We start from the raw sequence: 23,690 nt of genomic DNA on the forward strand, positions 1-23,690 counted from the left end.
TACATAGTTAATTATAAATAATATTTACCACTCACAACATTGCTACAAGTTGTTATAAAATTTATACATAAGGAAATTCATAAAGAAGCCAATAACTTTAGATATTGTGAGAGAAGAGAGACTCTTCTCTCTAGATGGTTGGAATAGTCACTATTAAGATCATCAGTTTTTAAATTTTTCTGATTGCAAGTATAATACAGAGAAATACTACTTAGCTTCACTTTTTGAAGACTCCTTAAATATTGAGATTAGTGAATTTAACAGCTGGGATATTTTTAACTACAAGTACATAAAAACCAGGGTAAAAGTGACTTTAACAGTGAAGAATTATTTATCTTACATGAGTAGTGTAGAGGAAGGGAGTTTCCAAAGTTAGTTAAGTTAGCAGCAAAATATTATCTTCCATTTTGCCACATTCAATAGTCAGCCTTATCTTAGCTCAAGATCCAAATGGTTCCAAAAGTCCCATGTGACACAATAGCAAACAGGAGAGACATTTCTTCCTCAGATCTCTTTGTTCTCCTAGACATCTCTTTTATTATTCAGACAAGGCTTTGAGTAGCTTCCAGCTAACCTCCTCTCCAACTCATACTGACCAAGATTAGGTCAAGAGTCCTACTTGCATAGTTAGGCAGAGAGGAGTTGAGACCATCATACATTGGCATAAACAATCATTATTTACCTCTTGGGCTTGAGAGAGCCCAATCTCTACTAAGTGAGGCCCTGCACAAGGGATCAAATAGAATAAAAAACAGGTGCTCTTTCCAGATGACAAAGGAAATGGATTTGGATAGGAAAACAACAGTGTCTCCAAAGTGAACTACTTTATGAGGTAGAAGAAAATAGAAGGATTAGTTCTGCACATAAAGTCAGAAATCTTAGTGGTAAATTTAACAGTATGATAATTATTAACTCAAAATATACAATATAGTACTTGAGTCCAACCTACCTACCTTTTAGTTTCTCTTTCCATACAGACTTAAACATGTTATTATACTTGGTTAACTTTTTTTTTTTTTTTGTTACTATGACAGTATCCCACTTGCCCTGCATCCCACTGAGACTAGATGAGGAGATATCTATAAAATCCACCTAACATGAGGAAGATGAGAAGGTAAAATTCTATTAAGGTAAATAAAAATGAGTTTATATCCATTAGAGAAAGAAACTTGAATAAATTCTTTGTTGAGATGGGATTTTCAAATAAAGAGTTGGATGGAAAATGAGAAAATGGGATGGGGAAAAGTTACTCAGTAAAACAGAAGGGGGAAAAAAAGCTACATACTTCAGGAAGAGCTTCTGACCTTACAGAAAAAAATTAAAAAACAAACAAACAAACAAAAAAAAACCTCAGAATGTGAAACTAAAGGGATGCAGGCAGCATGCAATAAGATATTGATATCTATCACTCAAGAAATTTTTTTTATTACACACACACACACACACACACACACACAAACCAACCTATTTTAAAATATTCTTTTAACTTACAAAATGCACTTCAGAATAATCAATCATGGTGTCTGTACAAAAATCTTTAAATATAAGATTACCTACTAATTTGCCTAATCAAACAACATATTCTAAGATATCACAGGTTGATCATTTTCACTGGCTATCCTAGATATGTATGTCATTAGTTAAAAGGGTGGACTTAGCAAGAATAGGTAGGTAGAAGGCATGCTTTTTTTTCTGGGATTTTACCATTCCTTAGAAAACTGGAAGCATATGATCTACTTAATTGTCCCCAGAATTATCCAAATATAACTTGTAAATTATACAAGCTATACAAATTGTGAAATATTTCAATTAAATAAAACTCCAAGTATTTTTATAAACAAACTTAAAGTTATATGTTCATAATATTACAAAATATAGGTAATGTCCCATATTCAAGACTTCTGGCTCAAAAAATAATAAATGAATACTTTCTGCATTCAATTCATGGTATTTATTCATCCTTAAGGCCAATTTTAGAACTCCTTAGATGAACAATTATTGCTTTACCACCTCAGTTCACTTGGGTGACCAAAAATTCAATAAATTTTAGATCAATTACTGACTTTGCAGCAAGGGATTTGGAGTTTTTAAAAATTCAATTTTATCCTTAAAGAATAAAAATTTTCCAGCATTAAGAATAAACCAAAGGCTTAACTGCAATTAATTCCAAGGATATGATTCTAAAAAGTATTTCTACAGTGGTATGATTAGTATAGTACTCAGTCTTCCAAGGTGACAACTTCAAGGGGACAAATTTGTTATGCTTGTTAAAAATGAGTTTCCGGGCTAGGGCTGTAGCTCAGTGATGAAGTGCTTGCCTCGCATGTGTGAGGCACTGGGTTCGATCCTCAGCACCACATAAAAATAAAATAAAGATATTGTGTGTTAAAAAAATTTAGAATAAGATTTACTTGTCTTGTGGCTCAGAAAATGATACTCCGAAGTATGGCACTTTGGCAAGGTAATCACATTGAGCTAAGGAAATTAGAAGACCTCAGCAGCAAAGTTTCCCTGACTTTTTTCTACCTCTAGGTTCTTATTTCTTTCTCCCCCAGAGCATTCATAAAAATCAGAATTCCTCTTCTGCAAATCTGGTCAAAGAAACTAGATCTCCCATTCCCCAAAGCAAGTGTTAAAACCTACAAAGGTCACTTTCTCCACCCTCTCCCCAGAAAACCCTCATTCCAGAGGGGTCCTTCCTTATACCCATATTGAGAAGAAGGAAAGCTACACAAAGTGCCAAGAAGAATCTGGACAGGCCTTGCTAGGTTTCTTCACCTCATTTATTTCCATTAAGCCATAAACTTCTGTCAAATAACAATTCTACATGGTTGTCCATTCCTTACCAAACCTAAATATAAAAAGACAGTTTTCCCTGGGTCTTTGGGTATTCATTTCTTAAGGCTCCCATGTAACATAAATTTTTGGTTAAATGAATCTGTTTTGTTTTTCCCGTGTAGCATGCCTTTCCTTATGAATGCATTAGCCATTACCCTTATAATGGGTGACACTTGTAAAAACTTTGAGTTTAATTTTCCAAAATGAATGCCACCTAATTTTGCAGTAAATTTTTCTTTTGACAATACATTTATTACTATTCTAGGTTATAATTTACTTGCTTGGAAAAAATATTGACGTGTAACAGATAAAATGGCAATTCAATAGGAATTCAATTGTTCAATAGGAATTACTCAATTTTATTATCTCATTATGTTTTTCAAATGTATGAAAAGATCTTAAAAAGGACTAGAATATAACCATGTTGACATCTTTACATAAAACACATGCTGTGAAACTGTTAGGAAAATATAATTGTATAACTTGTGACATAAAACAGGCAGCTCTAATTTTTGAAAATCATTAGAGGCGCAGGTATTTGCAGTATAAAAGGCTATAGCAAACCAGACTACAGTAAATAAAAACAGTTGAAATAATTTGAAGTGCAAAATATTTCTAATCTGACCATGATAAAATGAAAACTCTTAAGAAGACAACAAAGCAACAGAGATGAATACATGGCAATCTTTGAGTGTAGAGCCAAGAATATTAAGGAAGTGAAAATGTACAGACACTAGCAGTTGCAAGATGGGGAGAGGTTATTGGAACAGGGTAAATTCTTAATTAGAGACTCAAGAAGACTGACTATCGCTCAAAGAATTCAATGATGAAAAAACTACGGCTTCCTTTTCTTTGATATTGCAACAATTTTCCTCTTTGTGAAACTTGGAGATTCCTCTTCACAATTCCCCTTAGCCAACTGCAGTGCTTTAACACTTCTGCCAAAGCTGTTATCAGGTGGGTATAGGGAAAGATTAGGGGGGAAACCAGGAATACTAAAGGGTATCGGATATAGAATATGAAAGAGATTACTGTCAGCAGCGATGTGTCAAAACGGATGAGCAAGTCAAAAGTAGAAGAGCTGAGCAGTGGTGGGGCAGGAGGCAGGGGGGTTCCGGAGGAAAATAGTAAACATGAGGTAGGAATGGAAGATCAGATGTGTGACCCACTATGAAAGAAAGTCTATCAAAAGGAGGCAGTTGGCGGGCAGTCGGCCTGTGGAGCCGTGAGAGTGATTGGGACCAGCCCGCCCTCCCGCCCTACTTTTCCCTCCTGTCGAAGAAGCAGCGACCAGTCACCTGGAGTGTGAGTTCCGGAGGGACTCGATCAAGCGCTGCTTCTGCTGTTGGAGGCTGGTGAGGCCACCGGGAGAACCAGCCGCGGAGGAGGAGGCGCTCTTGGTTAGGGGAAAGAGCCAGCTCATCCTCCTTGGGTCCCCGGGCCCAAGGCCCTAGAAGGCTCTGGCCTGCTTCTCCCAGCTGCTCAACCCGGGCGTTCTCCAGCGACAGAGAAGCGGGCTGAGACGCGAGTGGCCTAAACGCTGGGGGGCTGCATCTTCACTAAGCAAGCCCGGCTGGCGGTCTCCAGGTTCTGGGGGACATGCTATAATGCAGTTAGCTGGAGAGGGGCAACGTGCCGCCCGGGTTAGGCAGTCCTACCTTCGCCGCCCAGACGCCCAAACCAGCCAGTCAGGGAGGCTGACCGCCCAGCGCTCCACCACCCTAGCCTTCGTCACCTGCGTGCCCCGCCTCCGCCCGTGCGCCGCGCCCCCTCTGCGTGTCGCGTCATCATCCAGCGCCCCCGCCAGGACGTGAGAGAAGCTACGGCGCAGCACGGTGCGGCGCAGCTCCGGCTCCCCTTTCCCAGTTGCTGGGCGAGAGGTGTCTATGGGGCACCCGCCGCCGCCGCCGCCGATACCGCCACCGCCGCCGCCGCCGGTGCTGCCTCTATGGCGAGGAGGAGGAGGAGGAGCGCCAGCTCAGAGACACAAGTAGATTTAGCGACTGCTGCAGACCTGCGGGGGGAAGGGCGGGCTGGGGAAGTAGAAAGGGGGCGGGAACCATGAACCTGAGAGGGTGCGCGATGGCGCCTGCTGGAGGAAAGAGCTTGGTGGCGGGTGATGGGGGAGGGTAACTGGGGCTGGGGGTATTTTCTAGAGAGTGGCGCGGAGTGATGACGTAACGGCTTTGTACCTGGGGCTTCGATGGGGGACGGAAATTTAGAGTTGAGGGCGGTGGCCTAGATCCTCAGCTCCTGGTGTTTCTTCACGCAGCATTACTTGGGAGTCAATCTGGCTCCAGTAAATATCAGAATCTTCGCGTTGGCTCTGTGCCAGGGAAAAGAGTTATCTGTGACATGAATGCCTCTGTGCTGTCCTGTTTCTCTGGAAGCCTGTGGAGATGGTACCTACACAGTAGTGAGAAGGCCTTTGGTGACTCTTCCTGGCATTTGGAGCAGCATAGAGAGAGAAGTGGAAGAGAGCAGTGTTTAACTACAGTATCATACCAAAGTGTTTGTGTATCTGGATGGGAGTTTTAAAGAAGGGCTGTCTTGGATCATTTGTGATTTCTGTTCTTAGAGCAGACGTTACATTTATTATTTCGGAGTAGGACGACACAAGATTCCCCTCTTTGACCTCAGTCCCCCCCCCCCCGAATTTCTGTGAAAAATGAAGGAGCATTTGGGATTTCTCTAAGAATATGTTGGTCCAAATTACCATTGTATATCAGAAACCAGCAACATGAGAGCTATCTTTAGCAACGGAAAGTTCTTGGAATTTTAGGAAATTAGAAGTAAATTTAAAATGCAGACATTCTGTTGCCCTTTTTTTCACCATCCTACAGTTTCAGATATTCAAAAGATTTCTGTGGCTGTTACTTTTTTCTCACAACGTATTTTTTAAAAATTAGTTTTGTCCCCTTCAATCTGGATTGAATAAATGCCAATGAAGCAGATTTTGTAATTAGATTTAAAATGTTTTGTTAATTAATGACAAACAAAAGTAAATGGTACCTTTATCATGGTAGCATCTGATCTCAATTTTATTTGGAAATGGATGGCTTCATAAAGTTTTATGCAGAGGATGAATTGAACTCTCTTTTTAACAGAAAGTTTAAAAATATAATTTATATGTATGATTTAAGGACCCTGGGTAAATAACTACTTAGGTTTCTACCAGCTCAATTCTGTGATTTAGATTTATGATACATCTGGAATTCAGATTTATGATATAGCTAGTTTTTATTTTGTTTTTTTATTTTGACAGGTACATAAATAAAGGACAAAGTATTTTATGAAACAGATCTTCAATCAAATATAACATTTTGATGCTTGGCATCTAGACTCCCTTCTGCCCTCACTATGCCAGCAGCAACTGTAGATCATAGCCAAAGAATTTGTGAAGTTTGGGCTTGTAACCTGGATGAAGAAATGAAGAAAATTCGTCAAGTTATCCGAAAATATAATTACGTTGCTATGGTATGCCCTTGAACAGATCTTTAAAATGATTGTAATAAAGGGATAGGAGGGATTTTAAGTTTGAATTCAACCCTTTTGGTTGATTTTTAAAGATTAACCATGAAAAAAAAAAAATTACTGGTGCCCTCTCCATCACAAAACCATCAGAAGCATAACTGTAATTTGACAAGTTGGGTTTATTACTCGTTGCAGTAAGGGAAACACATTGGGAATCATGGGGTATTTGAGTACGAATGTTAGAAGGTCGCTATTAAATTTGGTCTTGTGTCAGGGATATTTAGTTAAGGTGTAAGGAAGTAGGTCTTTTTTCTGGATTGGTTGCTGTCGAGAAGATGCATTATTTCCCTATTTGGGTATTGTCATAAGTCTGACCAGAATGAGGGAAGACTAAAATAAAGGTAAAGCTGCAGAGGAGGAACAATCATGATAAGGCCTAACTTATAGTATCAGATGAACTCTTGGAAGCCAGGGGGTTCCAGGATATTTCTTTCAAACAAATGGAGTCTCCCATTGAATGAAACATTGTTTGTCTGCAATTTTTAAATTATAATCACTGGAACTCCATGAACACACTATATTATTAAGCAGCTCTGCTCTCACACATGCTATTCAGTCTGCCTAGATTGTTTATATAGTTAATTGTTTTCTGCTTTGCTATTGTATTTTTATGTATCTATTGTAGCTACTCTACTGTTTTCTAGACCCCCTAGATTGTTAGTTCCATAAAGCAAGGGAGTAGTGTCTTCCTTATGCTTTCAACACCTAGCATAGTATCCAATAATTGGTTGTTGAATTGAACTGAATTTAAAGAAGTTTTAATTTATTTTTTCATATTGGGTTGGTATTTAGTTTTTGTTGTTTGTTAGTCTTAGTTTGAATTTGGATACTAATGGATATGTTATTTTCTCAGTATTTTAAATATAAAGAAAAATAAATCATCTTGTTTGGGTAGGGACAAGATGATTGGTGAAAATACAAATATGTGTACATAGGCAACATTCTATTTAATAAACGTTTATTTGCCCATAATTAGAGTTGAAATTATTTTTCTTTTGTTGGGGGGATATTTCTTATCCAGCGGAAATTCATAGTGATTTTTTAAATGATAAGGGGTAACAACATTACAGAAATAATGACATCCACCAAGTGTGGTGGCACACACCTATAATCACAGGGGCTTGGGAAGCAGAAGAATCAGGTTCAAAGCCAGCCTTAGTAACTTAGTGAAGCAATAAGCAACTTAGCAAGACCTTGTCTCAAAATTAAAAATAAAAAGGGATGAGGATGTGGTTTAGTGGTTAAAGCACCCCAGGTTCAATCCTGGTAGCCAAATAAGTAAATAAATGTAATATCCTACAAAAAGGAGTGGGTGGCATACAGTTCTTGACAGATGCTTTCTGTGATTGATAGAATGTTCGTTTAGCCAAAGAAATTAGGAGGCTAATGGTGCTTCTAGTGATTTTGGTGTTGACATAAACCTTGTCTCATAGAAACAATTGGAAAATGGTGAATTTTCTACTCCTTAACCAATTCTTCATGCAGCTTGCTTTTATTTTAATATTTTAATACTGTGAGCATTGCTTAATATACTCTTTAGGAAATATGAATTAATGTTTTTTCTTCTCTTTGGCATAGAGTAATAAGTATCATATTTTAAGTAAAAAAAATCGTTAAGTGTAGTTTCATTTCATGGTTCTAAAAATTAGTGCTCTTCCTAGTTAAAAGTATTTAATATAAACATGTAGAGTATCATCAGTAATAGTATTCTTTGACTTGCATCAAAAATTATTCTAGGAATTTATGGATTTTGGTTGTTAACATTTAGTAAATAATGAACCCTAAAACTGTTTTACAGGACACCGAGTTTCCAGGTGTGGTTGCGAGACCCATTGGAGAATTCAGGAGTAATGCTGACTATCAGTACCAGCTATTGCGATGTAATGTAGACTTGTTAAAGATAATTCAGCTAGGACTGACATTTATGAATGAACAAGGAGAATACCCTCCAGGAACTTCAACTTGGCAGTTTAATTTTAAATTTAATTTGACGTAAGTGGGAACTACATATATAACTCAAGCCTTTTTTGTTTAATTTTAGAAATTGATTTCCTCAGATATAGTAAAGTTCTGAGTGAATTAATTTTGGTACAGTTATCCTGGAAATACATTGCATTTCAAAAATGTAGGTTTTGTTCAGATATTAAAGATGTTAGAATTCAGATATTTCAATTTTAAAGATATATTTAAAAAATATGACTACTAGGTTTTTGTTTTTTTTTTTTTTTAATCTGGGAAACTGGGTTTTTTGTTGTTGCTGTGGTGGTGGTGGTTGTTAATTTCAGGCTCAGGGTCTCGTGCATGCTAACAAGTGATATAGCTGTTTTCCCAGCTCCAAATCATTGGGTATTGAAGATACTTTTTGATAGAAAAAATAATCTTAGGACATTGATTGTACTTTCAAACTTTGTGTGTGCCATGTGAAATACAGATTTCTATAATATGCATTCTTATGAAGAGATTTTTATTGCAGTCATAGTACTCTAGTTTATAAGTAGACATGTCACATGCAGTAAGATATTTCTTGGAAAGTTGGGTGCATTTTCTTTTCAAATCAGTGTTATGGAATGATTATTTTCCCTTGTCATCTCATAGAATCTCTTAATTTTCATAAAGTAGAGCAGTATCCTTAAACTTGGTGATGTTAGTATGTCAGAATCTAAATTCTAACTCAATCCTTGGGTCTACACTCAGTTTCTTTATTTACAATATTTCTATATTATTGATAGAAGTAGGCTTGATAGCTGAGAGTAGTTTATAATGTTTTGGGGGCAATGACAGGTTGTTTATAAACTGTTGAGGAAATAAAATGTATTAATGCATTCTAAATGTATTATAGTATTACAGTGTCCTTTTGTTTAATAACCTGTATTTATATGATATGATCTAATATCTGATCGGAAAAAACAAGTTACTGGGTAGTTAATGGGAGTGCAATATAAAAATTATTCCTATTCTTGATTGCATAATGTTTTGTTTAACATAAGCTAATGAAAAGCAGGCTAATGATTTTAGAGGTAGTAGTGACAGTAATATAATAGTGTGGCTTCTCAGTGCATTGTGTTTATTGTGACTCTTCATTTTACTTTGTAAGTACTAATATTATTGTAAATATTATATAGTATAATTACAATATACTCTCCAGAACCTTTAAAAGGTTAAAAAGTATTCAATCTTTCTATAACTGATAACCTTTTATAAATACTACAGATCACACACAGTGAAAATTACCTTCTATCCTTTTCTTAAAAGATAATTGTTTAATTAGTCCCTTATCATTTTAATCGTTCTGTGTTACTTTTTTCCCCCAAATGATCATTAGAGCATTGTCACAAGAACATTTTAAATAAAGTACTGTTATGATTTGAGTTCATGAGTAAAAGAGTGACCCCTTAGTGTCTCAGTTTTGGTAAAATTGTTTCCTCTTCTAGAAACATCTTTGCTTTAGTAACAATGGCTTTCTTAATACAGTCTCTGTGCAACTTTTTTTTGTTTCCCTGACACTATAGTTTTAACACCAAATTTTGCTACCGATTACAGAAATGTTAGTGTCCTAAGACTTAGTTAAGGAGCAGGATATAGTGAAAAACATTCAAGTAGAAAAGGTCATTTGAATGATAAAGCCAGTACTGTGTAATATGTGAAGAGAGCACTGTGAACAGCATCTTGGACATGTTTAACAAGATGAAAATGGACTTTTTAAATCCAAGTGTCTATAATGAATGTGTCAACTACAGTGCTAGTCTCTAGGGGTATAGTGTTGAAGAAAATTGGTCATGGTAATTATAACTTAGTGTTTTCTATTGCTCTTCTATTTTTATGAACATAGAATTTCCAAGTCAGTTGCCCCTAAGAATTCAGTATTTAAATAGTGCCAGTGTTGCCAGGTATGATAGTGCATTCCTGTAATCCCAGCAACTCACAAGTTCAGGAGAATCAGGAGTTCAAAGCCAGCCTCAGCAACTTAGCAAAACCCTGTCTCCTAATAAAACATAAAAAGGACTGGGGATGTGGCTCAATGGTAAAGTGCCCCTGTGTTAAATCCCCAGTACCAACATAAAAAAAATTATACCAATATTTTTCCAAATTTTACCTTGAGCATCAAGAAAATAACTGCAGATCAATATTTATCTACTGTTGATATAAAGACTTGTGAGATATGGAAAGCTATGTATAGTTATAATGGTGTTTCATTAGGCTGTGAATAGTTATTTTAAAAAAGCATGCAACTAAAAGATCTGAGATCTAAGTGACATTAATTTCCAGTCTTAGTTATATGTGACATTTAATATTTTCTGAATCTTGAAGGTGTGATTTATGATGTTTAAATCATAGCATCCTGGTTAAAGCACCGTGGTAAAATCAAACAGATTTATGAGCATATGAGTTTTGTAAATAGAATTAACTTTCTTTTTTCACTTTTTTTTTTTTTTTTTTTTTGTCTTTTTTGGAACTGGGGGTCGAACCCAGGGCTTTGCGAATGCAAGGCAGACGCTTTGCCACTGAGCTACATCCCAGCCCTCACTTTTCTTGATAATTATATCATGATAACTACAGTACATTATTGTGGGCTCAGAAGCAAACAATTTTATATTTTTTTTAAAGCTAGGAAAAGTTTGGTTTCTTTCCAGGGTGCTTGTTGATTTAATAATAATAAATAGGACATACATGTTTGAAGAGCAAATTAAGTGCTATACTCTAAATTAGAGTTGGATTCAGTGTTCTGAAGTAAACTGAGGTTATGGTCACCTGTGTGCTACATAAGCTAAAAGATGTTAATTATCCTAATATTCTGCTTTTACCTCTTGTCAATTTGGTATTAAGGATTATTGTGCAGTTAAACAATGTTCAGTTGACGAGTTTGGATTCATCAACATCCTCACAGACTGAAATTAACATCAAAGTCTTTGGATTTTGGACATGAAACAAAGGAAATAAAACCTGAATTTTTAACATACAATACATATTTACTGACAATATTTGCCTTGTTTTTTCTATTTAAAAAATAGCATGCTTCTGGTAGAAAATACAGAAAAGTTAGAGATGACTACTATCACAGTTTTCTAGCATTTCCTCTTTAGTCATTCTGTGATTAAAATACCTTTTTTTACATTAAGAATTTATCATTTATATATAATGAATAAGTAACTAACAACTTTTTGTAATCATTTACATTGACCTCTTTATGGTTATACCATAATATAACTAACCATTTGCTATGGTTGGACATTTAGGTTGTATGTTGAAATTTTTATTGTTGCTTTGCTCTTGAGCCTCTCAATATACAGATGGCCTCTGCTTTAAAGTCGTTCAACTTACAACTTTTTAATTTTACGTTGGTGCAAAAGCAGTATACATTCAGTAGACACCAGACTTTGAGTTTTGAATTTTTGATCTTTTTTCCTGGCTAGCAATATGCAGTGCAAAACCTTCTGGCAATGCTGGGTAGCAATAGCAAGAGGCAGCTCCCAGTCAGTTAACATGATAACAAGTGTAAACAATCAATATTCTATAGTATATTGTGCTACTAATTGTGATGTTCAGTAAGTTAGTTGTTTTAGGTAGATTTTCAGCTTATCATATTTTCAGTGTACAATGATTTTGTTGGGATATAACCCAAAATAATCAAGGAGCATCCATACATCTTTGTCCACCATTTTGGTTATTTTATTTGGAATAGATACCTATATCCAAAGATAGAAAATTCTGTCCTGTCTCACCCATTCAGATAGCAATATTAGCATATTTTGACTTATAAATTTCATTTGGTTCTGATAACTAGTGTTATTTGTTTGTTTGTTTTTGGTAACTTACAAGTCATTTGTTTTCTAATGTTCCATAGCCTTTGAAGATTTTTGGCATCTTTGTGATATCAGTTTGAGTTTATGAAATATTATTATTAACCACCTTTGTATTTGTGACTATCTGTATTCCAGTTTGTGTTTTTAACTTCATAATTTTTTTAGCAGAAATTTAAGTACATTGGAGTTTATACTTTTAAAAACTAATTTTAGTTGGAAAGCATATGAGAGTAACTTTTTGAAAAGTATTTTGTAAACCCTTTGGTGCCTGTTGAATCACGAGTGGTTTGAAGTTGGAGGGTGCCCATGTATTTAAAAATATGAAATTTTGGAGTAGGCCGTTTTTATTTGTAGAAAGTGATAATTTCAAGAAATTTACTGACTTTAGTTTAATTATTTGAAGTATTTCCTGTATTTAGGATATTACCTGCAGATAACCATGCATCTCTGCTTTTTGGGAAACCCTTCTTAACAGACTTATACATGGTTATCATTCATGTTCAGTTAATGTAACAGATGTTTTGCTATCTTACACTTAAGTAGTTAGTTTAACTTTAGTTAGGAGAGATCATGTTGTATTTTATAATTATTGTAAACAAATTGACCTTATAGTCAGCCAATACCAGCACCTGCAGCAGTTCTCATATCTTGACTAAATGCTACTTTACTTTTTTGAGGGTAATGTATATTAACATTTTTTCCTCTCCATTGCTTGGATTTTTGAGGTGGGAGAGACAGTATAGGAAGGTTTAAAAACTTGAACTGAATGCCATTGAAAAGTGACAGCCTACTGATTTGAAGAATTGACTCAGAACTATTTTCTTCATCCTGCCCCAAGATTTAACTTATCTGCCTAGGGTTTCCCACTTTTTCTTTATCATGAGTTGGGTATTATAAAGCATGAAATTGGTACCAAATTATAAAATGTTCAGTCCATGAAACTTAGATGAGACTACATGGACTTATCTGAATTAAGCTGTATGAACTATGTAGAAAAATAATTATACACAATTCTTTGTTTACCAAACTTATTTGATTATGAAGTACCCAAGGTACTCATCTAGGTCTCTTACCTGGGAATTGTGATTCATTAGGTCTGGGACATCAGTGAGACCTGGAAATCCATATTTTGGTAAGTTCTCTGGATGATTGTTGTTCTTTGGCAAGTTTGAGAAATACTGGTTTAAATAGTGCAGTATACACTGTCCTACTTCATGTATTATCCAGTCTGGTGATATAATATTGAAAACCAGAAATTCCCTTCTTGAAACTTGTGATTGGGACAGAGAGAAAAAAATTAAATTAAAAGTGAATTGAGCTCATAACCCAGAGTAATGCGAGCCTGGAGAAGAATCTATTTCTTTGGTTATAGTTGCTAAAGCATATTTCAGTGTGAGCTGTGGGACCTAATGAGGAATCTTCTCATCAAAATATATATGGTACATATTTTGAGTATAGCAAAACCAGTATCTGTTGTTTAACCCAGGAGAGGTGGTACTGCATTTATTCAGATGTCTCTTTTTAATCTTTAAAAAAAAATTTTATAAGGGAAATTTTAACTTAAAATGATTATTGTGGTTCCTTTCTATTTTTAAATGTTTTAGTTTTGGGCTTTGTTAGTTTTAGACATTTAGAAGCAAAAATTTCCAGAGAATAAATCATGAAAATACTTTGTGGCCCAAGTGAAATATGTCTTTTGGTTTAAGTAATTTCATTAAAGTTTTTAATAGAAAGTTTCTTTGTTAGTATTCTTAAATTTAAAAAAGTAGATCGCTTCTTATTCTCAAAAGTATACCTTTGCATTTTAATAAGGTTTTAACATTTTGGTTACTTACGTATTTATACTTGGAATCTTAGAGATGGCTTTGTCTCTAGCGTAAGTGAAATCTTGAAAGACTAGTTTAGATTTTCTGACTTGATTTTGGAGGTAGTCTTCCAGAATTAGGATTGTTGGAAGAAGAAAATTATTGCTGTTATAGCATTCCTTAATTTTAAATAGTTCACTACTTTTTGGAACCATTTAAAAGGCTTATCATCGTTTGTGAAAGGATGCATCTCCTTTTTAGATTTGTTTAACTTAGCTGCATGAGATGTGTCTCCTGCTTGATATTTCATTCCTGATTCTGTTGCAAGCATGAGAGAGGGGCATAGCGTCACAGCTGTGGCTGGCAGCATTAAAATGGATGTTAAACTAAAATGGATGTTACCATGTCCTGGAAAGAACATGTCTAGGACTTTGTAATAGTAGCCTCTGTGAATAAAAAATTATTTTTAACCATATCAAACTTATGTAATATATAGAAGGCTAATGGAATTGAGTTGATAGTGAATGTTAAAGTCTCATCGTTGGACTTTTGTGATTATCCTTTGAACACTTTTCTGAAGTAATGATCCTTATATTTAGACTGTATTTTTCTTGCATTGATGTAAAGCATTGGAACAATTAGTCCTCTGTCTTGTTTTTGGCACTATAGTTGTAAATGGAAGCCGAAGATAAACTGTTTGAAATAATGGCATTTTGAATGTTGTCTTTCTCTTTCTTCTGCCAGGGAGGACATGTATGCCCAGGATTCTATAGAGCTACTAACAACATCTGGTATCCAGTTTAAAAAACACGAGGAGGAAGGAATTGAGACCCAGTACTTTGCAGAACTTCTTATGACTTCAGGAGTAGTCCTTTGTGAAGGAGTTAAATGGTTATCATTTCACAGGTAAAAAGATTGCATTGAAAATGGATTTGTGGTTCCACTTTATACCTGCCTTGTGCTTGCTTGGGTCATTATACAAACACTATCATGCTTAGTTCTAGAAAGAATTGATTTCCATATAACTGGTTCCTACGTATCTCTTATGAGGCTAATTAATATTGCTGTACCTTAAAGTTACCATTATTATGAGTGAGATCCATTTTATAGCCTGTAGGGGGTAGTATTGCTTAAGTGGAAAGAGCACAGCTAGAAAAATAGATTTTGACTGGAATCTAGCAGTGCCATTGAGTATCATTGTCACAAGGGTTTTTTAACATTTGTAAGCCTTAGTGGGTTTTTTTTTTTTTAATTATATTTTTTATTTTGCTCGACTGGGGATCAAACCCAGGACCTGGCACATACTAGGTAAGTGCTCTGACATTGAATTACACCCCCTCTAACATTGAGCTACACCCAAACCCTAAGCCTTAGTTTTTTGTGCTTATAGAAATGAAACCATTCGTTAATAACAATTTTTTTGAAGTATGTGTATGTGTGTATGTATCAAAAAAATAAAACAGCAAAGAGAATGCTATGGGTGAATTTTACTTTTTAAAAAATAGGACGATAGGGAAGAAATACTTGCAGATCTGTTTTAATGGCCAATAATAACATTTATTTATTTATTACCTTTATTTTATTTTTTTTATGTGGTGCTGAGGATCGAACCCAGTGTCTCAGATGTGCTAGGCAAGCGTTCTACCACTGAGTTACAGCCCCAGCCCCAAATAACATATTTAAAGCATCTAGTAAAATGTTTTGCATAGTAAATTCTCTGTAGATGCTGTGTTTTACTTCTTTATTATAAAATAAAACTAGATGATTTAAAAGAATTTCTATAAAGGAAATTCGTTCCATTTTTGTGAAAATAGACCTTAAGATATGAAAAAATGTTTTTTAACTGAATTGGCAGTCCAGGGACTAAAATCTTAGAAATTATTTTATTTGGCTTTTGGGTATGTTTTTAAAAAGCATTGTATTACATGGCTGTTATGCTTTTATACTTGTTTTCCTCACACATCTATTTTGAATGAGTCCTGCATGCTATAGAATTTTCACACTGACTTATGTAATGAAAGACTTCCTCCTGAAGGCTCCGATGTGATATTTTTTAGTTGGAGGTACTGAACATACTAATTCTCACCTATCAAATTTTCTCTCTGCCTCCATTTGAACTTGTACATAAGGAAACAAGACTTAATTCTCTGTTAATGTAAGAAGGCTTTTTTAAGTTATTTGTATGTTCCTATATGAGAATACAAAATAAGTAGAAAGCATATTTCCTTTTTTTTTTTTTTACAACAGGTGATATACTCTTATTCAGAAAATATAAGACCAGACAGGGTTCATGTCTTCTTGGAGTTCAGAATCTAGATTAGATTATTGTATATTTAAATATTTACCAAGGTATGATAAGATTTTTATTCCATTAATATTAAATATTTCCTTCATATTCAAATATATTTCTGGTAAAAACAAATTTAAGAAATTTATAAATTCTAATACAGTCTTACTTTTGCTAGTAGTAAGCAAAAGCCAAATTGTCTTACATTTTTAGATAGCCAGCAAGGTTACTTCCTTGCCAACTATCATAAATTTTAAGTTTCTAATACCTCATGCTTATACTTGATAGTCATTAATGGTGTTCAGCAGTAACACTTCCCTCCCTCTTTTAAAATTATTATTAAAATTCTGAGTGGTAAATAAAAGTTTTGTTTCCCTTCCAAAAGATAGATTAATTGCATCTTTCATCAAATATTTGTTGAGTTCCAACTGTGTGCAAGGAGAAAACAGTATTTTTTACATGTGTTAGAATGATTCATGTATTTGAAAGCATAGTACAAGAAAACATGTTCTGTAAGAAATTTCTGGGAACTGGCTTTCAGCGACCTTTTTATTGGAAAGGAGTATGTAATTGATGTGGGAGTAGAGGATAGATAGAAAACTGTAGAGAGGGAAATGAGAGGGATAAGAGATCCTGAGAGTGTGAATTTTTGTTTTATTATTTAGGATAGTACTACTCAACGTACTGTGTTTATTTCTTTCATATGCGGCCGTTTCATTAGTTTCTCTCAGAAAAATATATTGAGATAGGACCAAAATTGTGAGGGAAGAGAGTATGCTTCCAAATGAAGTCATTTAGGAGAAGTGAAAATATTTTGTTGGAAACTTAACTGTGGACTTTTGAAGTATGCTACCATATTATGAAAAACTGGGAAGATTTTATTATTTTTGCCTTCTTAATATTCTTGGTAGTTTTTGACATTTTGGACCAAGTTTTCATTCATCTTTGTTTCCCTGTTTACATTATTCGTTATTCTTTGAGATAATTTTCTTTTGAGACATTTATGAGCAGTTTGATAATCTTTAGTATTCTTTTTTTTTTTTTTAGAGAGAAAGTGAATTTTTTTAAATATTTATTTTTTAGTTTTCCGTGGACACAACATCTTTATTTTATTTTTATGGGGTGCTGAGGATCGGACCCAGCGACGCCCTGCGCATGCCAGGCAAGCGTGCTACCACTTTGAGCCACATTCCCAGCCCATCTTTAGTTTTCTTTTAAGTATCAGTGAAATATTAGTGACTGCTGACTTGGGCTGGTACTCTCGGTTTGTATTTCAAGGTCTCTGAGAAATCAAAGGACAAGTTTTTAGCACTGATTGTAAGTTGGCAGGGTTTTCCCATTACATTTGTAAATAATGTATATTTTTTGTGTTTTTTTTTATAGTTGATTGCTTTTTTGCCTATAGTGTAATTTGTTTAAATTTTGTATCAATAAAACATCTTTTTTCATCTTTGTGGTATTTATACATCTCTGTTCTTCATTCTTTTGACCCTTTTGTAGTGGTTATGACTTTGGCTATTTAATCAAAATTCTGACCAATTCTAATTTGCCCGAAGAGGAACTTGACTTCTTTGAGATCCTTCGATTGTTTTTTCCTGTCATTTATGATGTGAAGTACCTCATGAAAAGCTGCAAAAATCTTAAAGTAAGGCTTTACCATTGCCCGGTGGCATTATCTGCAAAACAGCACACTATTCAGATCAAGTAACTGAAATAAAATCCTAGGCTGGGGTGATGTTTTAATCCATGTTATTTAAAGTTTGTGTTAAATATAGTATCTGGTCTTTTGATTCTTGCATAATTAATAATTTATAGGCACTCCCCTTTCTAAGCATCAGTATATCTTGGCACAATAGTCAAGCTAAGTGTTGGGAGTTTTGTTATTGATTGCAGATTGAAAATCATAAATCAAACAGAAATGTGAAGACTGGTCGGGTTTTCATATGCACAGAAGTAGTGTGAATTTTAGCTCCCAACACACTTGTAAGCTACAAGATAAAATTTTGAGTTGGCTAGCAATGGACAGATAGATTCAGCTGTGTGGTTAAAAAAACAATGGTTTTTCCCCTCAGCTTACCTTGATTTAGAGTTTTGTGGGGTTCCCCTCCCTGGCTAAAGCCAAAGAGTAATGTTCCTAGAATTAAATTATATAGCTAAAACTATATGAATTTTGCTAGGAGTAAATGCTGTTGTAAATGTGTAGATGCTATCTTGATTATAGCTTGCATTCTGACAACTGCTTAGTTTGTGTAATTTTTTATTTTTATTTTTTTGTTTTGTTTTTTTGGTGCTGGGGATTGAACCCAGGGCCTTGACAAGGCAAGCACTCTACCAACTGAGTTATATCCTCAGCCCTTTATTTTTATTTTTATTTATTTTTTTACTTTGAACTTTTAATTATTTCAAAAGAAGAGTTTGTTAAGGAAAGGTGCTCCTTTGGTTTGAGAACAAATTCACCTATGATGGTACACTAACTATTGAGTTTTATGATGATTGATGGATTAGTAAAATAAGAATGTATAACTATTACCCTTCTGTGATCTGCTTCCTCATATCTTTAGAAAATTTCCTAATTAGAGTCCCATTTTCAGATTTATCAGCTTCTCCCAGTTCAGCAAATAAATTAGTATTATATTCTGTTGGGGACGTTCTCACTCGGTGTTCTTAAGATTTAAATATACATTTTAAAGTTTATTCATATTTTGGTCTTTGTCCATGTTTGTGACTTGTGAATTCAGGCATAGAAGTGTTTCTGTTTCTCTCTATGACAAGCAATTTTTATTTCTTCTAGGGTGGATTACAAGAAGTTGCTGAACAGTTAGAGCTGGAACGAATAGGACCACAACATCAGGCAGGATCTGATTCATTGCTTACAGGAATGGCCTTTTTCAAAATGAGAGAAGTATGAAGACATCAGTGCCTTTTTCTCACTTGCTTAATAGGTTGAGAACATTAAAGATTTGATGGCAAAAGTTTTAGGCACTAAAAGCCTACTAAGTGTAGTTAGAAGTACCACATAAGTAATATTCACCACACTTAATTGATTAAGTATTAAAAAATAAATCAGCTTGAAATATAGTTCTGAAGGAAATGGAAGAATAAATTCTTTTTAGGATAAAAGCTTAAAAATGTAAGTTACCTTAGAAATCATGTAAATCCAGCTTATAATTTCTCAAGTGAGAAAATAGAGGCTAGTAACTTTTCTCTAGGATCAAACATACTACTAGAAGAACTCCACAGATCTTTCTTAGACTTCATCAGTGCTACTTAAAACAAGGTAGGGAATTTATTCCCCTAGTATGGCTTCTCTTAGACCTGAATCTAATGGTAAAAATTTCATTTGCTTGTACCATTCTTGTTTTGAAGATTTTATAAAGTAGGACTCATGCTTTTTACTGGATTGAATCTTACAAAGTAGTTTTAGATTCTGAAGGGGTTATGTAAATCTAAAGGAAAGTAGTAGCCGAATCAGAAAACATTGGGAAGACTCTGCATATGTGATCAGAATCTTAAATATAAAATCATTAGATATAGAAGAATGAAGTTTAATGAACTCAAGTCTACTCTTAGGTTATGAATTTGATAGGTACAGTTATACTTTGTTGTAGGTAAACATGATTGGGTTGTCCAAAAACAAAAGGGGATGGATTTGTTACCTATAAAACAGTTTTGCTTTTTGCAAAATATTTGCTATGGAATTCTTTCAAGTATATTCTCCTAGATATTAAGGAGTTGACTGAGACTGAGAAATGTATTAATAATAATAGAATGCATTAAATCTGTTTTGTTAAGTAGTAGTAATTTAGAAGTGATTTAAATTGTCAGGACAAGTAAATATTTTGTTTTTTTTTTTTTACTTGTTCCAGTACTTCATTATAGAATTAAAACTATTTTCCAGATTTGCATTTTAAAAATACCTTAGAAGTTTAATTAATGGTGGATTCTGACACGAATTTGTTATCTTTATTTTTCTTGGCTTTTCAAGCACTGTAACCTAGTGTGAATGTTCATATTTTACTTTCTATAACTTGTTTAGGGTTTATTTTTAGTTATCTCAGATTCAAGGCCATTTAAGAATTTCATTATTTTTCTCCACCACAACCTTGATTTTTTTTTCTCCACCATCATTAGCTATTTTCATTCATACTTAACTGTTGAGTATTATTACATTAATGGAATAAAAATGTCTGTCATTTTTCCATGCTCAAAAATTCTTATAAAAGAGATGTAAATGTTAATGAGAAAGACATGCATTTATACCTTTTTTTTTTTTTGTATAATCTCTTTTTTTGGTTTCCTTTTGAACACTGTACTTCCTGGGGACATCAGTCTTTATTAAACATCAGTGTGTGGCTTCAAAGGAACACCATAGAAAAGAGCTGTTGTTATATAGTTAATGAACAGTCAGTACTTACATTACTGAAATATAAATTGCAAGTGGTACTTTTTGGTTAAAATTATCTTTTTTTTTTCTTCAAAATTCCTTTTTAGATGTTCTTTGAAGATCATATTGATGATGCCAAATATTGTGGTCATTTGTATGGCCTTGGTTCTGGTTCATCCTATGTACAGAATGGCACAGGGAATGCATATGAAGAGGAAGCCAACAAGCAGTCATGACATGAAATAGTCCTTTTTATTTTATTTGACCTACACACATGCTTGTATATAGGTTTTATCTCTGGTTGAATCCTTTGAACAATAGACAATACGTTTTCCCCCCTTTTGTAGCCCATTTGTTTTTTGCCTTTCAGTACTAAGTATGACCGTTCCTATCTCAGATCTTAATAAATAGAAGTATATTCAGGTTAAATTTGGCCTTAATTTAAAATATTTGTTAGCAAGCGTGTGTGATAGAGTGGGGAAAGCTACATCATATTGAATAATTTGATAAACTTTACCTACTTGAGCTTGTCCCCTCCTCTGCTCCCCCCCCCCCCCCCGCGCGCCCTTTCCTAAATTAACTAGCACTGACTGTAATTTATTTCCCTGTTTCATGTCTCTCCCTTCCGTTCTGCAGGAGTTTTAGCTATTTGAGATTGTGGACCATCAATTGTGCACTTTAGAGAGTGATTCCAATCCTCTGTTTTATCAGAAATTGTGGTTTTTCTTGCTCTTAGCTAGAAAAATGACCATCTGCCAACTTTCTACAGTATTTTGTTTTGACCTACAGAATATAATTGCACAGGTGTTGTGCAAATTGTTGATTCAGCAAGACTAACAACAACGAACTACTGAGGAGCTTAATAACTACTGTTTCTGTATGTAGTGTTTAATCTTCCAAGCACATCTAGTGTCTGTCAGTTTCTCATTGGCATATGTAGGCTGCTCTGTGACTGAAGAATTTTCAAACCAGCTTTACACCCTTCAGGAAAAAAAAAAAAAAAAAAAACCCTTGTGATTGGATATTTAGTATCTGCCAGGAAACTGGAATTCAAGAGATTGAGGCTACACTTATTTTATGATAGCACACTTCCCTTGATCTGCTTTTTATTCCATCACTGTTAACCCTTTTTATTTTATAGCCATACTTATGATGCTCTTGATTTGTTGATTATACAGATCAATTTCATTAAAGTCCAAAGAACAAGTCTTTAGGTATATTTTGTATCAAATTAAAAGAGAAAAATTGTGCTTTCATAGTTGCTACAAAGAAATACTGGAGAGATTTGGTGCGGAAACAACAAAACACAATATATATATACACACACAAACACATATATATAGCTAATAAAATTACCTGAGGAGTGTAATGCTTGTTTATTTTTTTGTGTATATCTTTGCAATCTATTTTATATATATTTGACAAAAGAGACTGTGAAATATTTAGCCATGCAGAATATGTGACCAGACCAGAGCATGTGTAGGAAGACTTTTTGGTAATCTTTAACTCTACCCTAAAATGATGGGACTACAAGTTATTATGTGTTACCTACACTTCAATCAGTAATATTAGCAAATCTCCAAGTGTTAGAAACATTAGTTTGTTTCCCTTGTACATTCTTTATTCATAATACAATGCTGTAACTGGGTGGTCCTTTTTAAACAAAACATTATTTGCAAAACAGAGGGTATTATTTGTTTTTAAAGCTTTTGTAAATAAAGGCTTCAGAAATGTTTTCCTAAATGTAGATGACTGGTGATTTTGCTTTTAAATATTTATTGGGGGTGTGTGTGAAATACCTACTTGTTTATTTGGGCAACTGAACAGGACTGAGTTATTTCACGAATGGTAAGTGGTTATAACTTTTTAAATTCAAAAATCATTCTGAGCCTTCTGCATTTCACCTATTCTTGCTCTTTTTGAGGACCTTAACTAGATAATTAAGAACTGATCTGTTTCTCCTTTCTAGAAACACATTTATTCTGAAAGACTAAATACATTTGGTATAACTTGCTGTGGCTTCTTAAAGCCACCGTGCTGAAGCAAGTTTGTTTTTCACTTTGTCTACTCCTTTAAAAAACAGGAATTCTAGATTGCCTTTTTAGTAGCCACATCATTGCTAAAATTTCATAACTTGTATCATTTTTGATTTCTGTTCCTAAAAGTAGTAACATTTATAATTTCTGTAGAGGAACATTATGACCTTTATTTAATGTAGGTTTTGGATACAAAGAATTTTGGCTTATAATGTTTTTAGTGTTCCTGAATTATTAATATGGGCTCTGTTAAATCTATAGAACAGGGCCTGGGGTCATGGCTCAGTAGAGTGCTTGCCTAGCATGTGTGAGGAACTGGGTTCAATTCTCAGCACCACATATAAATAAGTAAATTAAATAAAGGTCTGCTGACAACTAAAAAAAAATTTTAAAAAAATCTATAGAACAAGGGTCAACAAGCTGAACTAAAGGCCCTATAAGGCTGCTGTATGTTTTTGTAACCCACAAATAGTTCTCACTTTTAAATGGTTGTGTGGGGTAACATTTCCTGACATCTAGAAATTACATGAAATCAAATGTCAGTGTTCATAAAATTTCACTAGAATGTAGTCAGATTAATAATTTGCACGTTGTCTGATTCCTTTCCCCCATACAATGTGAGACTTGAGTAGCTGCTACAGAAACTACCTACGGGTGGGTTCATTGTCTCACATTGCTACTTAGCAAGCTATAGAATCAGTCATGCAGGTATAACTCAACAGCATTTGTTGTACCATGTATATCCTGCCACCAACATTTTAATTTTTTTCTGTTCCACAGTACACACTCTTAACCTTAAAACAAAAAAAGTATACTTTAAATGTTTGCTTTTAAGCAAACTAGAGTACGGATTATTTTGTCAAATTACAGGAAATGCATTGTTTATGATGCAATGAGAATGTATGCTAAAAGAATACAATATGTTTGACATTATCAGAGTAAACATCACAATGTTCCTAACTCATGGGAAGAATTAAAAATTTTAAATGGAAAATCAGCATAATT

General features: G+C 34.3%; 2 protein-coding genes across 4 annotated transcripts in view; one reads left to right on the forward strand and one right to left on the reverse strand.

The window, feature by feature from the left end:
• Window positions 1-4,597, reverse strand: part of Vps37a (VPS37A subunit of ESCRT-I) — a 37,828-nt gene extending 33,231 nt beyond the window's left edge. For 2 of the 3 annotated variants that reach the window (XM_013360967.4, XM_005330798.4), the window contains exon 1: window positions 4,137-4,575. In XM_013360967.4, coding sequence (XP_013216421.1) covers window positions 4,137-4,261 — 125 coding nt within the window. In that variant the 5' untranslated portion in view covers window positions 4,262-4,575. Of the gene's footprint in view, window positions 1-4,136 lie in introns of all 3 variants that reach the window. The other variant, XM_013360968.4, reaches the window with a different exon arrangement.
• A 23-nt stretch (window positions 4,598-4,620) lies between these two features.
• Cnot7 (CCR4-NOT transcription complex subunit 7) lies at window positions 4,621-22,392 on the forward strand. The gene is made up of 7 exons (XM_005330795.2): window positions 4,621-4,828; window positions 6,104-6,315; window positions 8,171-8,364; window positions 14,723-14,884; window positions 17,766-17,910; window positions 19,057-19,167; window positions 20,757-22,392. The coding sequence occupies exons 2-7, from the start codon at window positions 6,199-6,201 to the stop codon at window positions 20,883-20,885; spliced, it is 858 nt and encodes a 285-aa protein (XP_005330852.1). The 5' UTR covers window positions 4,621-4,828; window positions 6,104-6,198; the 3' UTR covers window positions 20,886-22,392.
• The last annotated feature ends 1,298 nt before the right edge of the window (window positions 22,393-23,690 follow it).

The sequence above is a fragment of the Ictidomys tridecemlineatus genome, chromosome 14 (assembly GCF_052094955.1).
Source record: "Ictidomys tridecemlineatus isolate mIctTri1 chromosome 14, mIctTri1.hap1, whole genome shotgun sequence".
Classification (NCBI taxonomy): Eukaryota; Metazoa; Chordata; class Mammalia; order Rodentia; family Sciuridae; genus Ictidomys; species Ictidomys tridecemlineatus.

What these genes read in the sequence shown, in the direction of transcription:
- Cnot7 (XM_005330795.2), top strand. Translation starts at nt 6,199, where the DNA reads ATGCCAGCAGCAACTGTAGATCATAGCCAAAGAATTTGTGAAGTTTGG. An exon ending in AAAGCTGCAAAAATCTTAAA is followed by an intron (nt 17,911 to 19,056) that starts GTAAGGCTTTAC and finishes TATTTCTTCTAG; the next exon opens with GGTGGATTACAAGAAGTTGC. An exon ending in CCTTTTTCAAAATGAGAGAA is followed by an intron (nt 19,168 to 20,756) that starts GTATGAAGACAT and finishes ATTCCTTTTTAG; the next exon opens with ATGTTCTTTGAAGATCATAT.